Source organism: Lepidothrix coronata, unplaced genomic scaffold, assembly GCF_001604755.1.
Source record: "Lepidothrix coronata isolate B3197 unplaced genomic scaffold, Lepidothrix_coronata-1.0 Scaffold54, whole genome shotgun sequence".
Taxonomy (NCBI): domain Eukaryota; kingdom Metazoa; phylum Chordata; class Aves; order Passeriformes; family Pipridae; genus Lepidothrix; species Lepidothrix coronata.
The window spans coordinates 1814669-1834444 of NW_016690234.1; the positions used below are offsets into that span (position 1 = coordinate 1814669).

At 42.1% G+C, this 19776-nt stretch overlaps 1 protein-coding gene across 8 annotated transcripts in view; it reads left to right on the top strand.

Annotated features, from left to right (window-relative positions):
• NFAT5 (nuclear factor of activated T-cells 5) overlaps nt 1–19776 on the top strand; it is a 57192-nt gene that overhangs the window by 7559 nt on the left and 29857 nt on the right. For 6 of the 8 annotated variants that reach the window (XM_017816287.1, XM_017816291.1, XM_017816289.1 and 3 more), the window contains exon 2: nt 11863–11988. In XM_017816287.1, the coding sequence (XP_017671776.1) occupies nt 11863–11988 (126 nt within the window). Of the gene's footprint in view, nt 1–11862; nt 11989–17989; nt 18103–19776 lie in introns of those variants that run through there. The other 2 variants (XM_017816294.1, XM_017816295.1) reach the window with 2 other exon arrangements.

The window sequence follows — 19776 nt, forward strand, 5'->3', positions numbered from 1 at the left end:
TAGCAGGTCTCACCTAGGAGTAAATCCTACTTTGTTTTTCTTTCAGGGCATCTGAATTCTAGCTGGTGCCATCTGCCTTGCCTTGAAACCCAGCACCGGTGCTTTAATCAGATGGGAAAATAATTTGGTTTCTTATTTTGTGGCCTGAAAGGATTGAGTTTAAGCTTCAGTAATTCAGTTATTTGCTGCTACTTAAGTGAAAACAGTGCTTTTGCAGGTGTGGTAGTGAGGAAAGATTATGTTGGTTAGAGCACATTTGGGTGCTCCTCGCTGTGCAGGTATTTTGATACATTAACACAATAGCAAAAGAATTCCTTTAGAAAGATCAGTGCTCCTGAACCAGGGTGTCTGCAGCCTCCCATAAACCAGGGAGTGAGTCTGTAGCTGATTGTCACCATTTGGAAGGTGTTATAATAGAAATACTCTTCTAAACTTCCTGTAAACCTTTGCCTGTAGTTTGCTGCTGTCAGAGCAGAGGTGGGTTAATCCATATTTAGTCTGATTTGTTACAACTACGCTTAAGTTTTAGGAGCTTGGCAGTTCCAGAGAAGTTCCACCACTGATTCCTTCATTGCTGTCTCCTGATTCTGTTGGGATTTTAGCACTGTAGTGCAACGAGGAATCTTTTATCCACATTTTACCATTAAATGCCTGGCTTAAGTTCCCACTTGTCTCCCAAGGGCCATGTATTTGGAGAAGAACTTGCTTAATGCCTTGAAAACCTGTTTTTGCAAACAACTTGCATGTTTATTTCCCTGAGGAATCCCTTCCAGGGGCATATCCCACAGGTTTACCTGAGCATGCACCTCATGTGCCTGATCAGTTGGTCTGTTGGAAGTGTGTTAGATGTCAGACTTTCACCAAAGCTCTGTTTAACTGTACCAAGGAGTGCTGTTTGTTAAACATCATCTTTCTTTTTAAAATCAGTGTTTATAATCAAACACAGTTGAGTTAGAAGTAGAAAGCAAAGTGATGGTAGGAAGCACAAATATTTCTCAGTTTTGGTGACGATGAAAGAAAATACCTTTTAATGGCAGTGTCTGACTAACAGGAGTGAAGGGAGGGAGGTGTAAAGGTGGTGGGCTCCAGATGCTCCATGTTGTGTTAGGAGTTACTGGGACAGGTCAGGTGTCGTGAACACAGCCTTTACACTCAGGTTTATAATGAAAAACTGAACCAAAGAGATGGTTGCAATGTGTTGGAATTCTTTCAGATGCCTTTTATTTTTCACATCAAATATCGTGGTACAGCCTCTAAAGAAAGTAGTGCCTGTATTTTTCATTGCCACTGTTGCATTTCTTGTTCCGCAGCAAACGTAAGAGATGACAAAACCAGCCCCATCAGAAAAAATAGTGCAGACTTGAAAAAGCTGAGAAATGTTGTTCTGAGACCACAGAACATTACAGGTCAGGTGGATTCTGAATTCATGTGTGTGTCCCTGGATTTGATGGTGCATTGCTCCTAAGGAACTGCCTGATTACCTCTGTGTTTCTGGTGAACTTTGATTTTTGAAACAACACCAGTGTTTTAAATAGGTTGATAAAGAGCTATTATTGATATTCTTTGATTGCACAGTGTTTGGGTTTCTTTGAACATTTCAAGGCCAGATTGGATGGGGCTTGGAGCAACCTGGTCTAGTGGAAGGTCTCCCTGCCCATGGCAGGGGTTGGAACAAGATGAGCTTTAAGATCCCTTCCAACCGAAACCATACTGTGATTCCATGATTCCATGATTCTCTGCTCATGTACCTGCAAGTCTGTCAGCCCTGAGTTGCATTGTCTTGTCCACAGTGGTATTCAAAGAGTATTTTTCAGTTCTTGAGTTTTTGTCTGGAGTTTACAGCTGCATAGGACAGGCATTTCAGTAAGTCATTACTGGTCCATTCCTTGAAGTGACAATTCCTATATAATGTTGTTCTCTCTTTCTGAAATGTGTAAAATTGGATGCAAACAAGATCCAGGATTTATACTGCCTGTCTACATTTATAAAAGTCCTCTTTGAGCTGTGAATGGGGATGACTGAAACACGGCCAGGAAAGCTTTATTTGACATTTGGAAAAATGCCATAAATAGAATTCAGCTAACACATGCCTTTGTCAGTTGTTGAAATTCAACTTTAAAAGGATTAATTTCTCAACCCTAACCTGCTGTGCAGAATCCTGAATATTGAGATTAGCAGCTTTTCTGAAGATTGGTGGGATACTGCAGGAGCTGGTTCTTGTTCAGTTATGAATTGCTTGTAAAATTGCCTTTTTAATACTGGCATTTTTGGTACTAATACTTGTCCTTCAAAAAAATGCAAGAAACAATTTTTAGCTTTGATTTTTATTTTGAAGTTCTAGAAATAATGATACTGTGGAATTGTCCAAGGCCAGGTTAGATGGTACTTAGAGCAACTTGATTTAGTGGAATATGTTCCTGCCCACGGCAGGGGAGTGGTATGAGATGAGCTTTAAGGTCCCTCCCAACCCAAACCTTTCCATGATTCTGTGGTATTACAGCTGTGATCAAATTTTAATGACTTCAGTCATTAATAATATATTATTGGTCATCTTTCTCTCAGAAGTGTCCCTTTCAGCAAACTCCTGTCTCCTTCACTAACATACTATAATGTGCATTTTGGGCAGTAGCAGCATTTGCAGGCAAGATTTGGATTTTAGTGCCCGGTGATACGTCATCAGCATGCAGTGCTCAGATCCTCTGCTGATTCTTCAGAGTGGAGCTGCACCAACATCAGCTCTGTAATCCTGCAGTTTTCCAGCACAGGCAGCACTGTGGCATCTGCCTTTCCCTACACACGCGTGAAGCCTGTTGGTTTAGGGGTTGCTGCTTTTGTCTGAAGCCAGGGGGAACTGGAAGGAAGATTTTCTGTTTGGCTGTGTAAAACATCCTTGTGTACACTGCAGTTCCTTTGAAAAGCTGCCACTGTTGCTGTAGCAGCAATCCAGCCCTGCCAGGGCTGACAATAACAGGAGCGCTGGCGGGAAGACCCGCTTCCAGTCTTTGCTCCACATCGGCAGATACGCTGGGGATGTCTGGCCAGGTGGAGGGAATAGTGCTCTGTAGTTTGTTCCCTCTGTCAAGTGAAGGTGACAGAGCATCTGGGAGCTGTGTGGAATACCATGGGCAGTGTTGGGGAGTTAGACAGAACACGTAAATGTCTCCAGGAACAGAAGGAATTAGCTTCTATGTATTTTAGATTGCTTACTCAATTTGAACTGTGTCCTGTGTTTAGTCATATTCTGAGACATACTCAAAAATATGACATGAAAGCAATGTTTTAGTGTTACCTGTAGGATTGGGCACTGGGTAAGATAGATTGGACTGGTAGCCTTGGGAGTTATGCTCTTACTACGACTCAGCTTCTACTCTTGCAAAAATAGGAGTAATCAGAGCAGTAACTCTGTAAAATGTTTTAGGGTGTCTGCATAAAGACTGTTAAGTAGTGTCTGCTGTCCTCCTGCTCAGCCTCACTATGTATGGGCTGCTCCTTGCTCTCTGGCTTTTGCCATGCAGTTACACATTGAGTGTCCCAGTATCCCAGACTGGTTTAGGATGGAAGGGACCTCAAAGCTCATCCAGTCCCACCCCCTGCCCTGGGCAGGGACACCTGCCACTATCTCAGGTTGCTCCAAGCCTCATCCAACCTGACCTTGGACACTTCCAGGGACGGGGCAGCCACAGCTTCTCTGGGCAACCTGTGCCAGGGCCTCACCACCCTCACAGGGAAGGATTCCTTCCCAATATCCCATGTAAATCTATATCCTTAGGGTTTAGTGAGACTTAGCAGTCCTGCGTTAATGGTTGGTCTCAAAGATCTTAAAGGTCTTTTCCAACCTTAGTGATTCTGTGATTCTGTATTTTATCTATTCTGTGTAAGCTCAAGCAGGGTCTTCCCCTTATGCTCCGTGGGAAACCTCAACCTGTTTTCAGGGCTGTTTGTTTCCTTTTCCCTGCTGCTGAGCACCTGATGGTAAATCTAGTGAAGTTGCAAAGATTTTAGGAAATGCAGGAGCTATGATAGTCTGTAATATGTCCTAAATCCTCTTGACAGATACAGAACAAAAGCTGATCTACTCTTTCTTGTGTGTTCTTTATTTCTTTCAAATCTTTTTTTGTCACTTTATAATGTAAAACGTCTGCTTTAAGCAGAGCTGCCATGGCCTGCAGTTGGGGCGGGTGACTCTCACTTCTGCAAGTGAGAGTTTGGATCTCCTACGGAGTACTCAGAAAAGCCAACCAAACAAAAAAAACAGGAAAAAGCCCAAACCCCAACAACAACAAACCCGCCGCAGTGGAGTAGGAAGTGCTTTAGTGGTCACTGACCCGTCTGGGCTGTGCCTGTCTCAGTCTGTTTCTGTTCTGGTTTATGCACTGGGCTCTCTGTCTCTTGTAGTTGCCTTTCTCAGACTCTCAGAGCTTCCTCTGTTGAGCTTCTTACTGAATCCTTGTTATCCTGCTTTGGCTTCCATCTGCACAGTCCCTGTGCCAGCCCCGTTACCGATGTTGCCGTCTCAGGGGGCAGCAGTCCCTGAGTGTTCCATGGGCTGGGGACAAGCTCCTTTCACTTTCACAGCAGTACAGGTGTGTGATTTAGAGGAGCTGTAGGAATGGTTTTGGCTGCTCACTCAAAGACAAAAAGGCACTGCACTGTCATATTTTCACTGTAGGATTTACTCCAGTGGATCCTGAGGTTACTTCTCCCCGTTTAGCCTTGAGGAAGCAAGAACAGTCACCTCTGGGAGATGTGGACTCTCTAGTGGTTCTAATGCGTGTTGGGAGTTGAGGATGGTCTAAGTTTTCCGAAGCATATCCTTAATTCTGTGAGGATATTGGGAAGAAATTCTTCTCTGTGAGGGTGGTGAGGCCCTGGCACAGGTTGCCCAGAGAAGCTGTGGCTGCCCCATCCTTGGAAGTGTCCAAGGCCAGGTTGGACAGGGCTTGGAGTAACCCGGTCTAGTGGAAGATGACTCTGCCCAGGGCAGGGGGTGGGACTGGATGAGCTTTGAGGTCCCTTCCAACCCAAACCATTCCGTGACTGTACAGTTCTCTGAACTCTCTGTGCTGTAATAGTCAAACTTAGTCAATGCTGTTCCTGGGGTCTGCAGGAGGACCTGTTTGTGTTGGATGTATGGAGGGAGCCTGGGGAGGGTGAAGAACTGGAGGGTTCAGCTGGTTCCTACAGGTCCTTCCTGATGGGTGAAATAATTTGCTTCGGAGTCTTCCCACCCCCAAGCTTTTGTATACAGAAAACTCCACGAGGGTCATGTGACACCAACATTTTTAAACAAAGTGAGGCTTTGTTTACATGTTGAATATTTAGAGCTCCCCGTCCCCCCCATCGTTCTTTAAAAACTCTCTGTGAACTAAGCTATTGTCGTGGATTTGGTGGCCTACAATAAACTCAACCACTAAACTGCGGTGTTTATCATGGACTTCTGAGTAGAACAGAACTTCAAGATAAACAGATAAACCAACCACAAGGTCTTCTGGCAGAGGCCTGGATTTTTTAGGCATAGAGTAGATTCTGGTTTTAGCATCTCTTACCCACAAAAGTTTCTGAAAGATTTTAAGTCACGTGTATAGTTTAAATGCAGCTGCCTTTGGAGTGAGGAGTGACAGTCAGGCCCTCAGCTGACATTTGGAACCTTGGTAATACAGGTTTAGCCCAAAACTGTGTCTTAGATTAGCATCATAGCAAGTTTATATATGCGTGTGGGTGCTCTGAACCTGAATCTGCGTCCCTAACTGGGGAATATGGACACCATTATTTTTTACTTTATAGTTTCTTCAATTTGCTGAGCACTTGTGCTTCCCTTCACTTCCCTGACCTCCCCCTGTGTAGCAGAGGCTACTTGCTGCTTCATGATTTCTAATTGTTTTTTAATCTTAGTTCCATATAAACAACTCTCTTGGCCTGTTTGCTTGCTTGTTTTTTTGATCAGCTTAGCGTACATCATTAGAAGAGATTTCTGCTCGGATGCCACCAGCTGATTAGAGGAGCACACCAAGGTTTTGTGTAATCTCTGGTGTGACTGTCATGTGCTGCAGCAAAGAAATGGCTTTGGAAGAAGCAGCCAAATCTGTGCGGGTATTAAACCATGTTGAGGAGACGAGTATCAGTGGGGATCAAATGGGCAGCCATTCAGTACAGGGAGCTTATTAAAAGACAAGGATTAACTTTGCTGCTGTTCATGAGGTCATGGAAGTGGTAAGGGATTTCCAGGATGTACCTTCCCTTAAAGGCAAAAAAATCCCAGCAGCAAGTGAAAGATGCCCTATCTCTGCCTCTACTGCTGATAATTTGGGTGGTTCTCATTGTCCCTCATGTATTGATTGTGCTCTGCACATGATTTCCTTGGAGCAGGAAACCTGTCCTTACCTGTTATTCCAGGGGTGGGGATTGAAGGTGTGCTGCTGGAGGAGTCCCTGGCATTAGAGGGGTGAAGTCCCAGGAGCAGATCACCATGGTGGAACAGGCACAAATGAGCTGGAGCAGAGTCAGGGCTGATTTCAATGACCTCCTCAAGGCTGGGCTTGGGGAACAACCTGGAGAAGTGGCATTGAAGTGGGGCTGGGGCTGCAGCCAGGTCCCCTTGCGTTACTTATGGCCTCATTTGCCTGCAGGTCAGGGCAGACTTTTCCATCAGGTTTGTGACTTGGCTTCCGTGTGTGAAAGTTCTGGGTAACAGGGCTTTGCTTCAGGTACAGAATAGCAACACTGAGAAGTCTTTGGTGTATCTGAAGAAAATTCTGTAATGTTTAAGGCATTTAGAGGTACTGGCAAAGTGGGGATGTCAGTATTCCTCGTGGATGGGCTTGCTGTTGCTTTTAAACATTGGAAATGGGTATTCTCTGCTGTTGTCTGTGTTCCCAGTGTCACCAGGTGCTGAGTTACAAGCAGCAGCAATTTGGTCAACCAACCAGAAGCATCTCAAATTAATTTGCATCACAGAAGTTTGAGGGCAGACAAGTTCCGTAACGCCCTGAACCAGTTCTAGTCCTACCACAGCACAGGTTAACAGGGCACTAAATTACTAGAAGTCACAGTTTTTTAATCTGTACAGCTGAAATTTCTGTGTAGATGCAAGCAGAGAGTCACTGAGGAGTTATGACAGGTGGGTGGCTCAGAAGAACCTTCCAGGTGCTGCGTGTGAGGGAATAGTGGATCCTTGTGTACGTGGTTTGCTGTAAGGCTATTAGGAGTGAGAGTACCCTCCATGGTGGGAATCCCTCCTCTGTGGGAAAAGCAGGGCTTTCTTTGGGACTTGTCCAAGCTGCAGACTCCTCATAGAATCTTACAGTTGTCTCCGCACCCCAAACAGGAAGCAGTTGTGTCATGTTCCCTTTGCTCCCGAAAGCTTAACTGCTCTGTTCCTAAAAATAAATGGAATCACAGCATCCTAATTAGTGAGGAGGAATGTGATGTTGCAGGTCACAAGGTGTGGTGTGTTTCTGAAAGGTCCTGTTATGCTGTGAGGATGAGGAAGGGGTAGGAATTTCAGTGGTGGAGGAGATGGGGGAAGGCCAAAGCACTCGGATTTTGGTGTGGGCCCAGATGTCTGTAACTCAGCCTGGTTAGGCTGTGTGTAGAAATCCAGAAACATTCCTATCAAAGTGCAACTGTGTGTGTGCACTAAGGGGAAGTGAGTAAAACAGGAGGAGGGAGAGCTTGTATAACTTGGCCATCGTGAACCGCTGGCCTTTTGCACTCGCATTGCAGTATCACCACATCAGCCTCACCTCCTGTTTTTTCTACCTTCTCAGCATTATTTTTCCTAAATCTTTCCAAGGCCTCTCCTCTCTCCCTCAAAGACAGAGCTTCTGTCATCAGCTGCTGGGACTGAGCCAGATCCATGTTGACCCAAGGATATATTTTGTGTGGATGGATGGCCATGTGTCCAGGCCTGCCATAGACACCTTCTGTGCAGTTGATTTAACTTAAAATGAACCGATTTCAGAGATTCAGGAAATGGTTTGGATTGGAAAGGATTTAAAACTCATCTTGTCCCACCCCCTGCCCTAGGCAGGGACACCTTCTACTATCTCAGGTTGCTCCAAGCCCCGTCCAGCCTGGCCTTGGACACTTCCAGGGATGGGGCAGCCACAATTGCTCTGGGCAACCTGTGCCAGGGCCTCGCCACCTTCACAGGGAAGGATTTCTTCCTAAAATTTCTTGATTATTTTTTATTAATATATAAATTCTGAATGTTTTGTGCAGGTTCAAGCAGTACACAACAAAATCCTGTCTTCCTCAGATGTCAGGTGCTGTGGTGTTGGATCCTGATTGATGTTTGGTGCAGTTCTGGTCCATATAACCATGTGAAGTAGAATTTTCTGGACTGTCAGTGTAACTGGCAGGAAGATCAAAGTTCCAAGCAGCTGATCTCAGATGAGAGATTATGGGGGCAGGATAATCGGATAAAGGGCAGTTGAAGAAATTTGACACTTAAAATACTTTTTGTAAATCTGCTGTCCCCATGTGTCCTTGAGTTCAGGAGCAGAATTTGCAAAGCTGGGCTTGTCTAAGTGAGATAATTTGAGGAAAGATAGGAGATTTGGAAGTTTACTGTAGATAGGATGTCTAATAACTGATTACCTAAGTGCACGTGAGGGTTTGTGTGAGGAAATGGGTGTGTGGGACTCCTGGCTGATCATTAGTGTTTTGTTATCTTGTTTATATTTCATAATAACACCAATTCTGAAACACGTGTTCCTCGATTCCTTTGTGAAGAAAGAAAATGTGATTAGGGAAGATGTTGAGTATAAGTGGAGCTACTTCCAGAAAAAAAACCCAGAAACTTGAGCTCAACTAATCTATTTGTCAGGGGAATTTAAATCAGCAATAAATTACAAGACATTTAGTGCTGTCAGACAGCTGAAACTTCCCTCGTTGATTCAGCACTGGCTGCTGAAAGCAGGAATTCTGTCTGCGCCTTTTTTTTTCTTGCTAATTATGTAGAAATACGTAATGATGCTGAAATGCTATTTTTGCCTTTCAATGTAATACTGCATTTCCATAGCAGCCTTTCCCTTTAGTGGGTGTTTTCCACATAAATCAACGTAAAGTTATAGCAGGAAGTTTCCGATAGTGTTGGTGTGTGTGCACACGTGTGTAAAACGCGGCGATGGAGGGGAGCTGAGCAATGGCTTCAGCTTTTAAATCCAGTGTCAGGCGGGGAGGGAGCTGTATCCTCTGGGGAAGAATTAGTTTCCTTGCGACAACTCTCATGTTTCTGGAATTTGTCAGTTTTTGCTTTAATGCTATTTATAGTGCAGCATATATAAACATTGGCCTGTGTTTAGGTGAAAACACAAAGTTTCATTTGAAGTCTGATGTGTGTAGAGCAGGTTTGTGGCTGCAAGAGTTCTTAAAGGTACCCAGGCACTTGGGATTCCTCAGGGAAGTGTTGAAAACCAGTTCAGTAAAGATGTGTTTTAGGCTGTGAAGCTGCATCTGTTCTGAGAAAAGCCAGGAGAGTTGTTTTTCTTCTGAAAGTTTGGATTTGACCATAAGCTTCTGTTATTTGTTCACAGATTCATGGAATAGTTTGAGTTGGAAGGGACCTCAAAGCTCATCCAGTCCCACCCCCTGCCCTGGGCAGGGACATCTTCCACTATCCCAGGTTGCTCCAAGCCCTGTCCAACCTGACCTTGGACACTTCCAAGGACAGGGCAGCCACAGCTTCTCTGGGCAACCTGTGCCAGGGCCTCACACCATCAAAGGGAAGAATTTCTTCCGATCTAACTCTGCCCTCTGGCAGTAGGAAGCCATTCCCCCTTGTCCTGTCCCTCCAGGCCCTTGTCCCAAGTCCCTTTCCAGCTCTCTTGTAGCCTGTTTAGGGACTGGAAGATCTCTCTGGAGTCTTCTTTTCTCCAGGCTGGACATTCCCAGCTCTCCCAGCCTGGCTTCAGAGCAGAGGGGCTCCAGCCCTTGGAGCATCTCTATGGGCTCCTCTGGACTTGCTCCAACAACTCCATGTCTTCCCCATTCTGTCTTTAATTGCATGGTTTTGATCTCTTTTCCTCCTCATGTGTTACCCAGGAGACCTAAAGTTCCTTCCTAAGAACTTCCACCATCCTCTCATATTTACAGCCCCCAAGGTTAGTTCCAGCCTCTTGTGCAGGTGTAGGACTCAGCTCCAGCTTTAGCTGTGCTCTCCAGGTGTATCAGGATAAAAGCTGGGTGTCGTAGTTTAGTCCATGTTTCAAGTAACTTGGTGTTTATCAATGAAGCATGAAATTAAAGATTTGCTCTTAATGGTCTTGTGATCTTTGGGAATGTGCTTCAGTTCTAATGCTGGCTTTTCCTTCTCTCCCTCTTTATCATATTGTTGGAATTATTCACAAAGATTAGAATTGTGGATTACTGCTAAAGTCATGTGTTCCCTGAGAAAAAAATATTCTGTGGGTGTATTGGATCTGAGCATCCCTTTAAAGCAAAAAGCTTGACAGAACTTTCGTCACTCGGAGAGTTAAAAATAAATTTCTTAAACAAAAAAAAATCCCCAAGAACCAGCCCAAAGAGAAAAGATCACAATTACTTAGTTACTTGGGATTTGGAAAGGAGCTTTTGTAATCAATACCGAATATTTTATGAGTCATGACAGAATGATGGTGATGAGCAACTCGCTTCTCGAAGATAACTTCTTGAGGGGAAAGGAATGGAAGTATATGTGTATGTTCAGTTTATATACAAAATACAAAGGTTTCTTTAGTTACATGCACACACACACTGTTGCAATCCCTTATGTTGGGGCCCCTCACTAAACATTGTGAGTAGCAGCAGCCCCGAACACCTGTCTGTGATTTTACTCCCCTCCTGCGGGCTGTAGTGCCAGTGCCAGCCCGAGTAAAGGCCAGGGCTCATTTACCAGGGGTTGTACAAACCGCTGCACTCATGTCTGAGGAAATGTTAATGCAGCTGCTCTTCGTAGTAAAAAGTGTGAACAAGTGTTGCTGGGTGTGTATCTGCCTGGGCTTTGTCTTATGTGCCTCATTTTTTACGTCCTAATGCAGTTAAAGCTTTTTAGTCAACTCTGTGACTTTTCTGATTTTTACAGAATTGCTGTAAAAATTACAAATATATTTTACTTTAGGATCAATTGAATATAATTGTTGCTTTGTAAGGGGGGAAAAAAGCCTTCAAAAACTGAGCTTTTCGTGTCTGTCTCAAGCACCTAAATAATATTTATAAGAATTTCCTATAAAGGAGAAGTAGGGCAGTGTTACATGGGTTGTTGGGAAGAAATCCTTTCTTGTGAGGGTGATGAGGCCCTGGTACAGGTTGCCCAGAGCAACTGTGGCTGCCCCATCCCTGGAAGTGTCCAAGGCCAGGTTGGACAGGGCTTGGAGCAACCTGAGATAGTGGCAGGTGTCCCTGCCCAGGGCAGGGGATGGGACTGGATGAACTTTGAGATCCCTTCCAACCCAAACCATTCTGGGATTCTAAGACTTTATAGGCTATTCTGGGGATGATGGTGCTTAATTAGGCTTTTTTCCTTTGGATGTCAGCTGCACAGTTGGAATTCTGAGAGCAGGTTTGTCTGTGATTCTCACCTCATGTGCTGTACATGCCCTCAGCCCCTTTGTTCTGGGTGAGAACCGTTTCTGTGGAAGTTCATGAATTATTTCTTTGTTTGAACAAGTTTGTGTCCTTTGTTTCAGTCTTGAGAATGTGTGTCTTAATGTTTGTTTTCTGAAATAACTGTTTTCCATGCTGTTAAGGTTTCCAAGCGCTTGATGTAACTTTCTCCAAAGGTTCTGAAAGGGTTGGGTTGTGGTTCGTATCTTTTAGGCAAAAACATTCTTTTCTTGTACTGAACACAAATAACTTTTTGATTAAATCCTCTTTGTTCAACAGAATCTGTCTATGACCTTCTCCCAAAGGAGCTGCAGTTACCACCTTCCAGAGAAACATCCATAGCATCCATGAGCCAAACAAGCGGTGGCGAGGCAGGTTCGCCGCCTCCAGCTGTAGTTGCTGCTGGTAAGGACTCTCCTTTATTCTGATGCTTTCTTAAGGTTTGTAACGTTCTGGCCAACATGAACAGTGCTGGCAAAGTTTTGAGTGTAAAAAAGAGCTTGTGGAGAAGTAACAGAGTTCATTCTAGGAGGATATAGGTGATACAGTTAAACTGGGTGATCAGAATTACCAAGTATTTTATGTAAATGGTTGCTGTGGTTTTTTATATACATCTTCATAAGAAATAAATTCTCTATTGTGCTGCTCTGTTATGCCACACGGGCTGTTAACTCCTAGAATGCACTCTGTCTTCCAAGGGGATGAATCCCTGTTTGGAACTAAGGCAGAATGCTTAGTAAAAGTGAATTCTAGGTAGGATAAAAATGGAATGGGAGATGACATTTTGGGCCATGAAGCCTTTACCAAAAGCTAAGGAGGAAGAAAGGTCATGTTTTCCTTTGAGGCCTGAGGAAGTGTAGTATTTGAACTCCTTTCACACACAGCTCTAGTGTGATGTGTTACATTATATCCTCATGTATTTGAGGATTTTGTATGTCAGCTGGAACTGCTGTAAACTGGTCAGTTTAGTTTTTTCCTAATTGACAATATATAAAAATAAGGCATGACCTTTTAATCTTTATCTTTCTCTTACTCCCAGCCATGTTTTAGACTTTAAAGACTCTCACTGATCTTCGTTAAACACAAAAAAGTGAGGGTTTAAGGACAAAGATCTGATTTGAGATGTTAGCCTCAGTGCTGGTTTGCATCTGGAATTCTTCTCGTTATCCTGTATATATTAGTAAATATCTGTGCATAGAGGAAAAAATACCATTTTTCTCCCTGTAGGTGCATCTTTTTTTTTTTTTTTTTTCATAATTCGATCCCCATATTTCTTACAAGGTCATGTTCCACTTTCCTAATTGGCCTGAAATTGTTTCTTGAGAGAAAAATGTCTGTTTTTAAGATAAGGATTCAGATAGCTGTATTATTCCTTTTTCTCTCTCTCTCTGAGTTCATATGCATAAAATGTTTGTGTGAGAATGTTTCCCAGATTTGCATGGTCCAGGGATCCTGATCAGAACCTGAAGTGGTTGTAGACTTGTCAGAGAAACTTTACAGCACTGCTCACCATTCATGTTTTGCCAGACCTCTCCTGAGAGAACCTGTGGATTTAACTGTGCACAGTGGAACTTGGTCATTGAAAGAATTTCATGGTTTATTATATTGAAAGGATTTGATGGTTTTATATCACTTATTAAAAAAGTAATTTGGGCATGTATTTCTAAAACCAAGATGCTTAATGATGGGTTTGGTTCACAGACAGCAGCAACCAAATCTTGTAGAATCATCTATCTTAAAAACAAGAGAAGAAAAAACCCCACAAACCCTGTTACACTATAAATCCACAGACAGACCTGAACTGCTAATTAATTCTGTATCTAACAGAAAAGACTTAAAAACTTGAATGGAACTAAATGTCTGTTACCTCCAGGTATTTAGTGTCTGCTAACAGCCAGTCCAGCCCCTTTAAAAAAATTAAGAAAATTAGGTGTGTTTGGGTTAAACTGCAGCACAAGAACAAAAAAAATGCAAAGATTAGTGTTAAGGTGTTTTGTTAACCCTGAAAGGAGACCTGCTTGTTCTCCTACAAGCACTTTTCAGTGTCAGAGACTATGTTGGTTCACAAAGAGTGAGCTGATGCCAAATTGAGAGGTGGGGATGTTCAGCCTGAAGAAGAGAAGGCTCCAGGGAGACCTTAGAGCCCCTTGCAGTGCCTAAAGGGGCTCCAAGAGAGCTGGGGAGGGACTTTGGAGCCAGTGAAGTTCCTGGGTGCATTAAAATCTGGATCAGAAGCATTAAGCACAAGCAACTACACTTCTCCAAATTGTTAAAATTGTGATTAGAACCCCCAGCCAACCTGACAAAACCCCAGACAGAGCAAAGACCAGTTGTGTTTTCAGTGCTGATGACACTGCCCACTAAGCAAGGGCCACGTTGAATGTGGCAGTGTTTGTGCTGTGTTCTTGCTGTAGCTGTACCATGTTTGTAGATAAAAACGTGTTTCCCTGTTTTCTTTATTGTTTTAGGATTTCTTCAGTGTCTTTGAAAAGTTGCCACCACTTTTTCAAGCCCTGTCACCATGTCTCGAGTAGTAACAAGAGGTCTGGCTGGGCTGGGCTCTGATTCCTTAACAGGAAAATCAGCCCAGGCTTTGTGCATGCCTAGTGATTATACAGGGAAACAAATATATATTTTACATTCATATTTTAAGAGTGACTATTCATTTGCATACATGAAGTGCTTACTTTTAGACTGTAGGCAAATTTTTGAGGAGCTGACACTGTAAAGGAACAGGGTGAGGAGGAAGGACTTTGGCAACCTGGTGTTCTGTATCTGAAATATTTCCCTTGTCTTGTGTAAGTCTTTCTGGTTTTAATTTTTATGTCAGCTCTTAATTTGCTCTAAGACCTCCTTTTTTGGGAAATGAGAGGGAAATGATAGTTCAGTCTCCATAGTGTTGTAGGTAATCTCATTTAGTCATTTTTAAAAGAAAAGAAAGAAAAGGCTAATTGGAACTGCAGGCTGCAGTGTGTGTAGAAATCATTTCCAGATATGATTACTCTGGATAATGAGAGAATTCTGTGACAGAGAATGATCCAAAGTGGTGAGAGCTTTTTACTATTCCTGTGGTAGTTAACACAGTTTGTTCTCTGCTTCCCAAAACACAGAGTAAGGCAATATCTGGCTGAAATTCAGCTTACTCGAGGCTTTTCTGTCACCTTGCTTTGGGGTTTTTGCCCGTATAAGCTGCATTATAGGTGAGAAATACTGCTGCAGTTAAGTCCTGGTTTTTTTGGAGGAGCAGGATGGGCTGCTTTTAGCAATGATGACCTCGCAGGGACAGACTTCTGGTTCTTCTTCCATTTGGAAATTTGTTTTGTGATTTACAGAACAGTTGTAAGAGTATGAAAATGGAATGTTGCTGATTGGATTTTCATTAATTTGTTAATAGATGTATATCTCCTATTCATTAATCCAGACAAAAGAGGTGTTACCCACTCTCTGAATATCAAACAGGCAAGTGTAATTTCTTAGAACTCTGGGATTTTGAGCTGCTGTCTCAAGCTTTTAATTCTGTTGTTCTTCTGGAAAGCAGAAGGGAGGGAAAGGATCTGCTTTTACCTCTGGAAACCGTTCTCTGTGCTCACTACTTGAATTACAAGTGTCTTTGTTCAGGGGACAGGAAAAGAAGGATTTTGCCTGGTGCAGCGGCATAAACACATTAAATATGAATCATCTTCCAGACTCTTGAATTGCATGAGGGTGTCATGCTGAGAAATGTCATTGTAAGCTGTGCCTGGAGATCTCTTATATGAAATAAATGTGCCTGAAGCTTTCCTCATGCTTCTGCAGAGTGTGAGCTCCATTTGCAGGGAGGGATGTTTGAGTCTCTTCAGTTGGTTCTGAAAGGCTGAACAATTTTTGGGTGTTGATCAAGATACTTTGAACCTCCAAATGCTTAAAATTCACTCTGCTAATTTAAGTCCTTTTTCAAAGGACTGGTAGGTAACACCTGATTCTTGTGTTTTGGGGATGATCAGGAGTATTTTTGACCATATTCTTTAAACAAGTGCTGCTTTTCCATCTTTTATCTCCAGTACCAGGAATGCTCGAACCTTCTGAACCTCAATGAACTGTTACAGAAACTCCCTTCCTGCTCCTCATCCCTTGTTCTTCCTGCAGCAAATCTTGGAATAAGCTGCTTCAGTTTGTTGATCTCTCAAACTGCTCTTCATTTCCCACAGAGGCAAATGTGTATATATTTCCGTATTTTTTATATTGCTCTTTAGTTTCCAGTTCCTAATCTCCAGTGGTTTTCTCCAGAGTGGTGTTCTTGCTGTAGCAAAAGGGGAACAGATTTTATGCCACTGAAATGTAATGTATTTACTGATCTCTCTCTTTTTTTTTTTTTTTTATTCTCCACATCGGGATACAGTTAATCTGTGATGTAGTGAGGTTTTCTGGCTCCCAAACATCCGTGGTTGTATCCTTGGAGAATATTAGGTAAATGATAAAGCTTTGCCTTTTTTTCATCAATTCCATGCTTTTTTTTATGCTGCTTCTTAATTAAAGAGACAATCTGCTTGTCCCAAACAGATGTAATTGGCTTTTTTGATCAGAGTTGTTACTGCAGTATTGCCATTAGCATTTTTGGTTATTTTAATTATGAGAATAAGACTTTACTTCTCAATTGCTACTGTAGAGATATGGATAAGGTTACCTGAATCATCTCTGGGGTGGACACTGGGTGCTAAAGGCTCATGTTTTCTGCTGCCAAAATAAGGCTTTTTCAACATTCTCAAACTAAAGATTCTAATAAAACCTCAAAATGGAGATGGGTTTGTTTTGGTTTAGTTTTCCCTGAGTGGTAGAGCCAGGCTTCTTCATTTTTATTTTTAATGAAAATATTTTGTCCATTTATCATCCTTCCTGGTGTCATTAGTCAGTTTTTCCTGTTGATGCAGAGATAATGACCAGAGATTTCAAAGGGGATCTCAGTGCTGGTACCAATTCTGTTATCCTGGCCTTGTGATTGCTCGTTGTAAACAAATGAGCAGAAAAAAATATTCTTCTTTGTAGTTGGTCTCCAATGCCTGTAAAAACTTCCATTTCTTTGTAGGCTTTTCTCTTCCTCTTCCTACCGCCCTCCCAGTTGGAAATGCCTTCCTGTCATTTCCTAGGAGGATGTCTTCCAGGGATTTCTGTCTGCGGCTTCAGCCATGGGTCAGATACTTCTCTCTTACAGAATGAATTTCAACCAGACCTTAATGCTTGTTAAAAGCTCATCTTCCTGGTGCTGTGCATTGGTTTAAGTGTTTCTTCTGGAAGGACCATGTCAGGAGAGGTTGGGCTGCGATTAGGTTCAGCTCAGGGGAGTGGAAAGGTTCCTTCATCATGCTAAAGGGTCTCCTGGTGACAAGTCATAGCTGGGAAATGCCAAAGAAAAAGTTTTGCTTTCTGTTTCCATTTTGTGGAAACTCTTTAGGCATGTTATCTGCAATTCAGTTAGAATGTTCTAGTAGTGTGGAGTTGTCTGTGTGTTAAGTGCATTCCTACTCCACGAGCTTCCTTAGAATTCCATATAAAGGATTGTATCAGTGTACATGTCTAGTTCATATCTTCTTCCTAAATTAAGATAATTTTCAGTCTTCCTGCATTTCAAATAGTCAGTAAACCCAATTTTCCAGAACTGCTCAATCAAACACAAGTTGTTACATTATTCCGAGAGATTTTGTTACAATTTCTTGCATTAAATGGCTCCTGTTATTAGGTCAGAAAGACTTGAGAACTACTTCCTGACAAGAGCATTCCCTGTTCCTTAAGGAATAGTTGAAAACCAAGACTGTGAGGGTCAAGAACAGTCCTATTTGGGCACCTCTGTGCTGTAGCAGTACTGAAGGTGTTGTGAACACCACGAGGAGTTCTGAATTTCTTAGGGAAAAAAAACCCACTCTGTATTTAAAAGATAAAATAGTCTGTCTTTTAAATTGAGGTTCTTTGGCAGATCCATCAATCCTGACTTCCTCATACAGGGTACAGTTGGGGAGAGAGCTGATGAGTGACAGGTAGAGCTTGGAGAGCAGCTGAGATTCCCAGAGTTCTGCCTGCTTGGAATCAGCCTTTTAGCTTTGAGTGGGAAGGATCTAAGATCCGTGGAATTGGTGTGTGTGAGCCACTAACAAAAGTTCTACTTAGATACCTAAACTTGAGTGTTAATTGAATAACGGGAGTAATTTATAACAAAACCATTGATTAATGTATTTACCCAAAGTATAATAAATACACTGCTTGGGTCAGCATGGGAATGTAAAGGGGAATTTACACTGTGGGGCTTAATGTAAATTAAATTAACCTACCTATCTTGAATCTGAGTGTGTTTAATAACTGGTGAATTGGATTGCTTTATGATATTTGCTGGGATGCTAGTTTTTTTCTCTATTAATACACTTAACTTGCATTCTAGCTTCGCCATTCAGAGACAGGCATCGAGTGGTGGGTTGTGTGACAGTGTCTGTCAATAGTGAAGACAAATAGTGCCAGAGACACTTAACCCATCCAATCTCACCCAGGGTATAGGTCGGTCTTGTTTTCAGACTTCTTCATAAGTCTCTTTTCTTTCTTTCTTTTTTTTTTTTTTATTATTTTTAATTTTTTTTTTGTTTTATTTCTGAATAGTGGATTGATACTGATTTGAAACTAAAGTTTTTGGAAAAAGTTTTTGACATGACATCAGTAATACAAGAAGAAGAAAAGTAGAACCCCAAGTTTGGCATGTGAGGTGTTGAAAGCAGGTTTGCAGCCACTTTGTAAGTTCTGGGTTTTACCTTTAAAACCTTTGACAACACAAGGGTTGATGGTGGAAATTTTGCACAGTTTCCTTCTAGGTTTGCCCTGAAATTGTTCTTCTGTATCTAGGGGTTCGAATAAACCAATTAACATACAAAATCTCATCAAGAAAATGACATGTTGGATAAATTAATACATTTATTAAAAGTTGTACTTCACATATTAAACTTATACACCACCTAATTCTCACCCTGGGGTGAGTTTTCATTTTGGACACTTGTTTTCTGCACGGAGTGTAGGGGATTACGTGGGATGCAGGGGAGGCCCTGAGAGAAAAATTAGTTCTTTAATGGCTTTTTGCTTGTCCTGGCTGTCCAAGCACAGGTGGCTAAAAAACTTGTGAAACCAGAAATATCTCCAGTTTATTTGCCTTTGCAATTTTAAACTCTCCAGCCTGGGAAATTACTTACTTTTGCAATTAAAAAAAAAAAAGGTCATCAGGACACTGTTTGTTTCTTTTTGAGGACTTGATAATCCTTGTTGTATTTAAGGATATTGGAAAAGAATGAACAAGAATTTCATTATTGGCTCCACAGAAATGTTACCTAAAAACACTCTCTCAGTGCCAAGTAGTGATTTTTTTTTCTCTCCTGCCTTTCAGACCTTTTTGTTAGAGGCTGAATGCCTTGTTTGTCTTCACAAGAGAGTAGGATATGGAAAATCTGTCATTGCCTTAGTTGCTAATACAGGAGGTAAAAAATTTTTGTTTTATGGTACTGGAAGGAAAAAGCCTGCCCTGGTTTCCTCACAGGGAGCAAACCTCTTTACTATGTGTTCCCTTAGTTTTAGGCCTGATATTCTGCCTCTTTTAGGGAGAAAAAGCTTGTAGGACAGGCAGCAAAATCTGAATTACTTATTTCAGTTCCCTTATGTGTTACAGCGATGGCAACAAAGAGATTCGGGAGGTTTAGTTTCAACAGTGATCACAGTTGCTCTAATGTGAAATATTCCTTTCTCTCATTTTTTATTGAAAAAAAGAAAATACCCACTTTGTGATGCTGGTGAACATTCCATTTCTAATCCTGAGGCTGCACATTTGCCATGACAAGCGCTTGGCTTCTCTTCAGTGTTGTTGCTCTGAAAGCAAGTTTGATTTCGAGGCTGTGTTAAATTAAATATATTCAGTCTTCTATTGCAAAATGTACCTGCTCATCTAAAAACCATATATATCTTTGTCATTGCACACACTGTTAAGTTGCAAATAAAAGAGCCACCTGTAACAATTCCCATTAATATGTGTCTAAAGAAAGTAAAATAACAGGAGCGCTCAAAGTATGTGGCAAAGGTGTGTGTGTATGCTCTCACCTTTTAAAGCAGCACCAGCTAAGTTAGAATAACTGAGGGGTTTTTTTCCCCCCAAGAAATCTCCATTGGGTGTCAGATACAAATGTCCCTGGCTTTGGA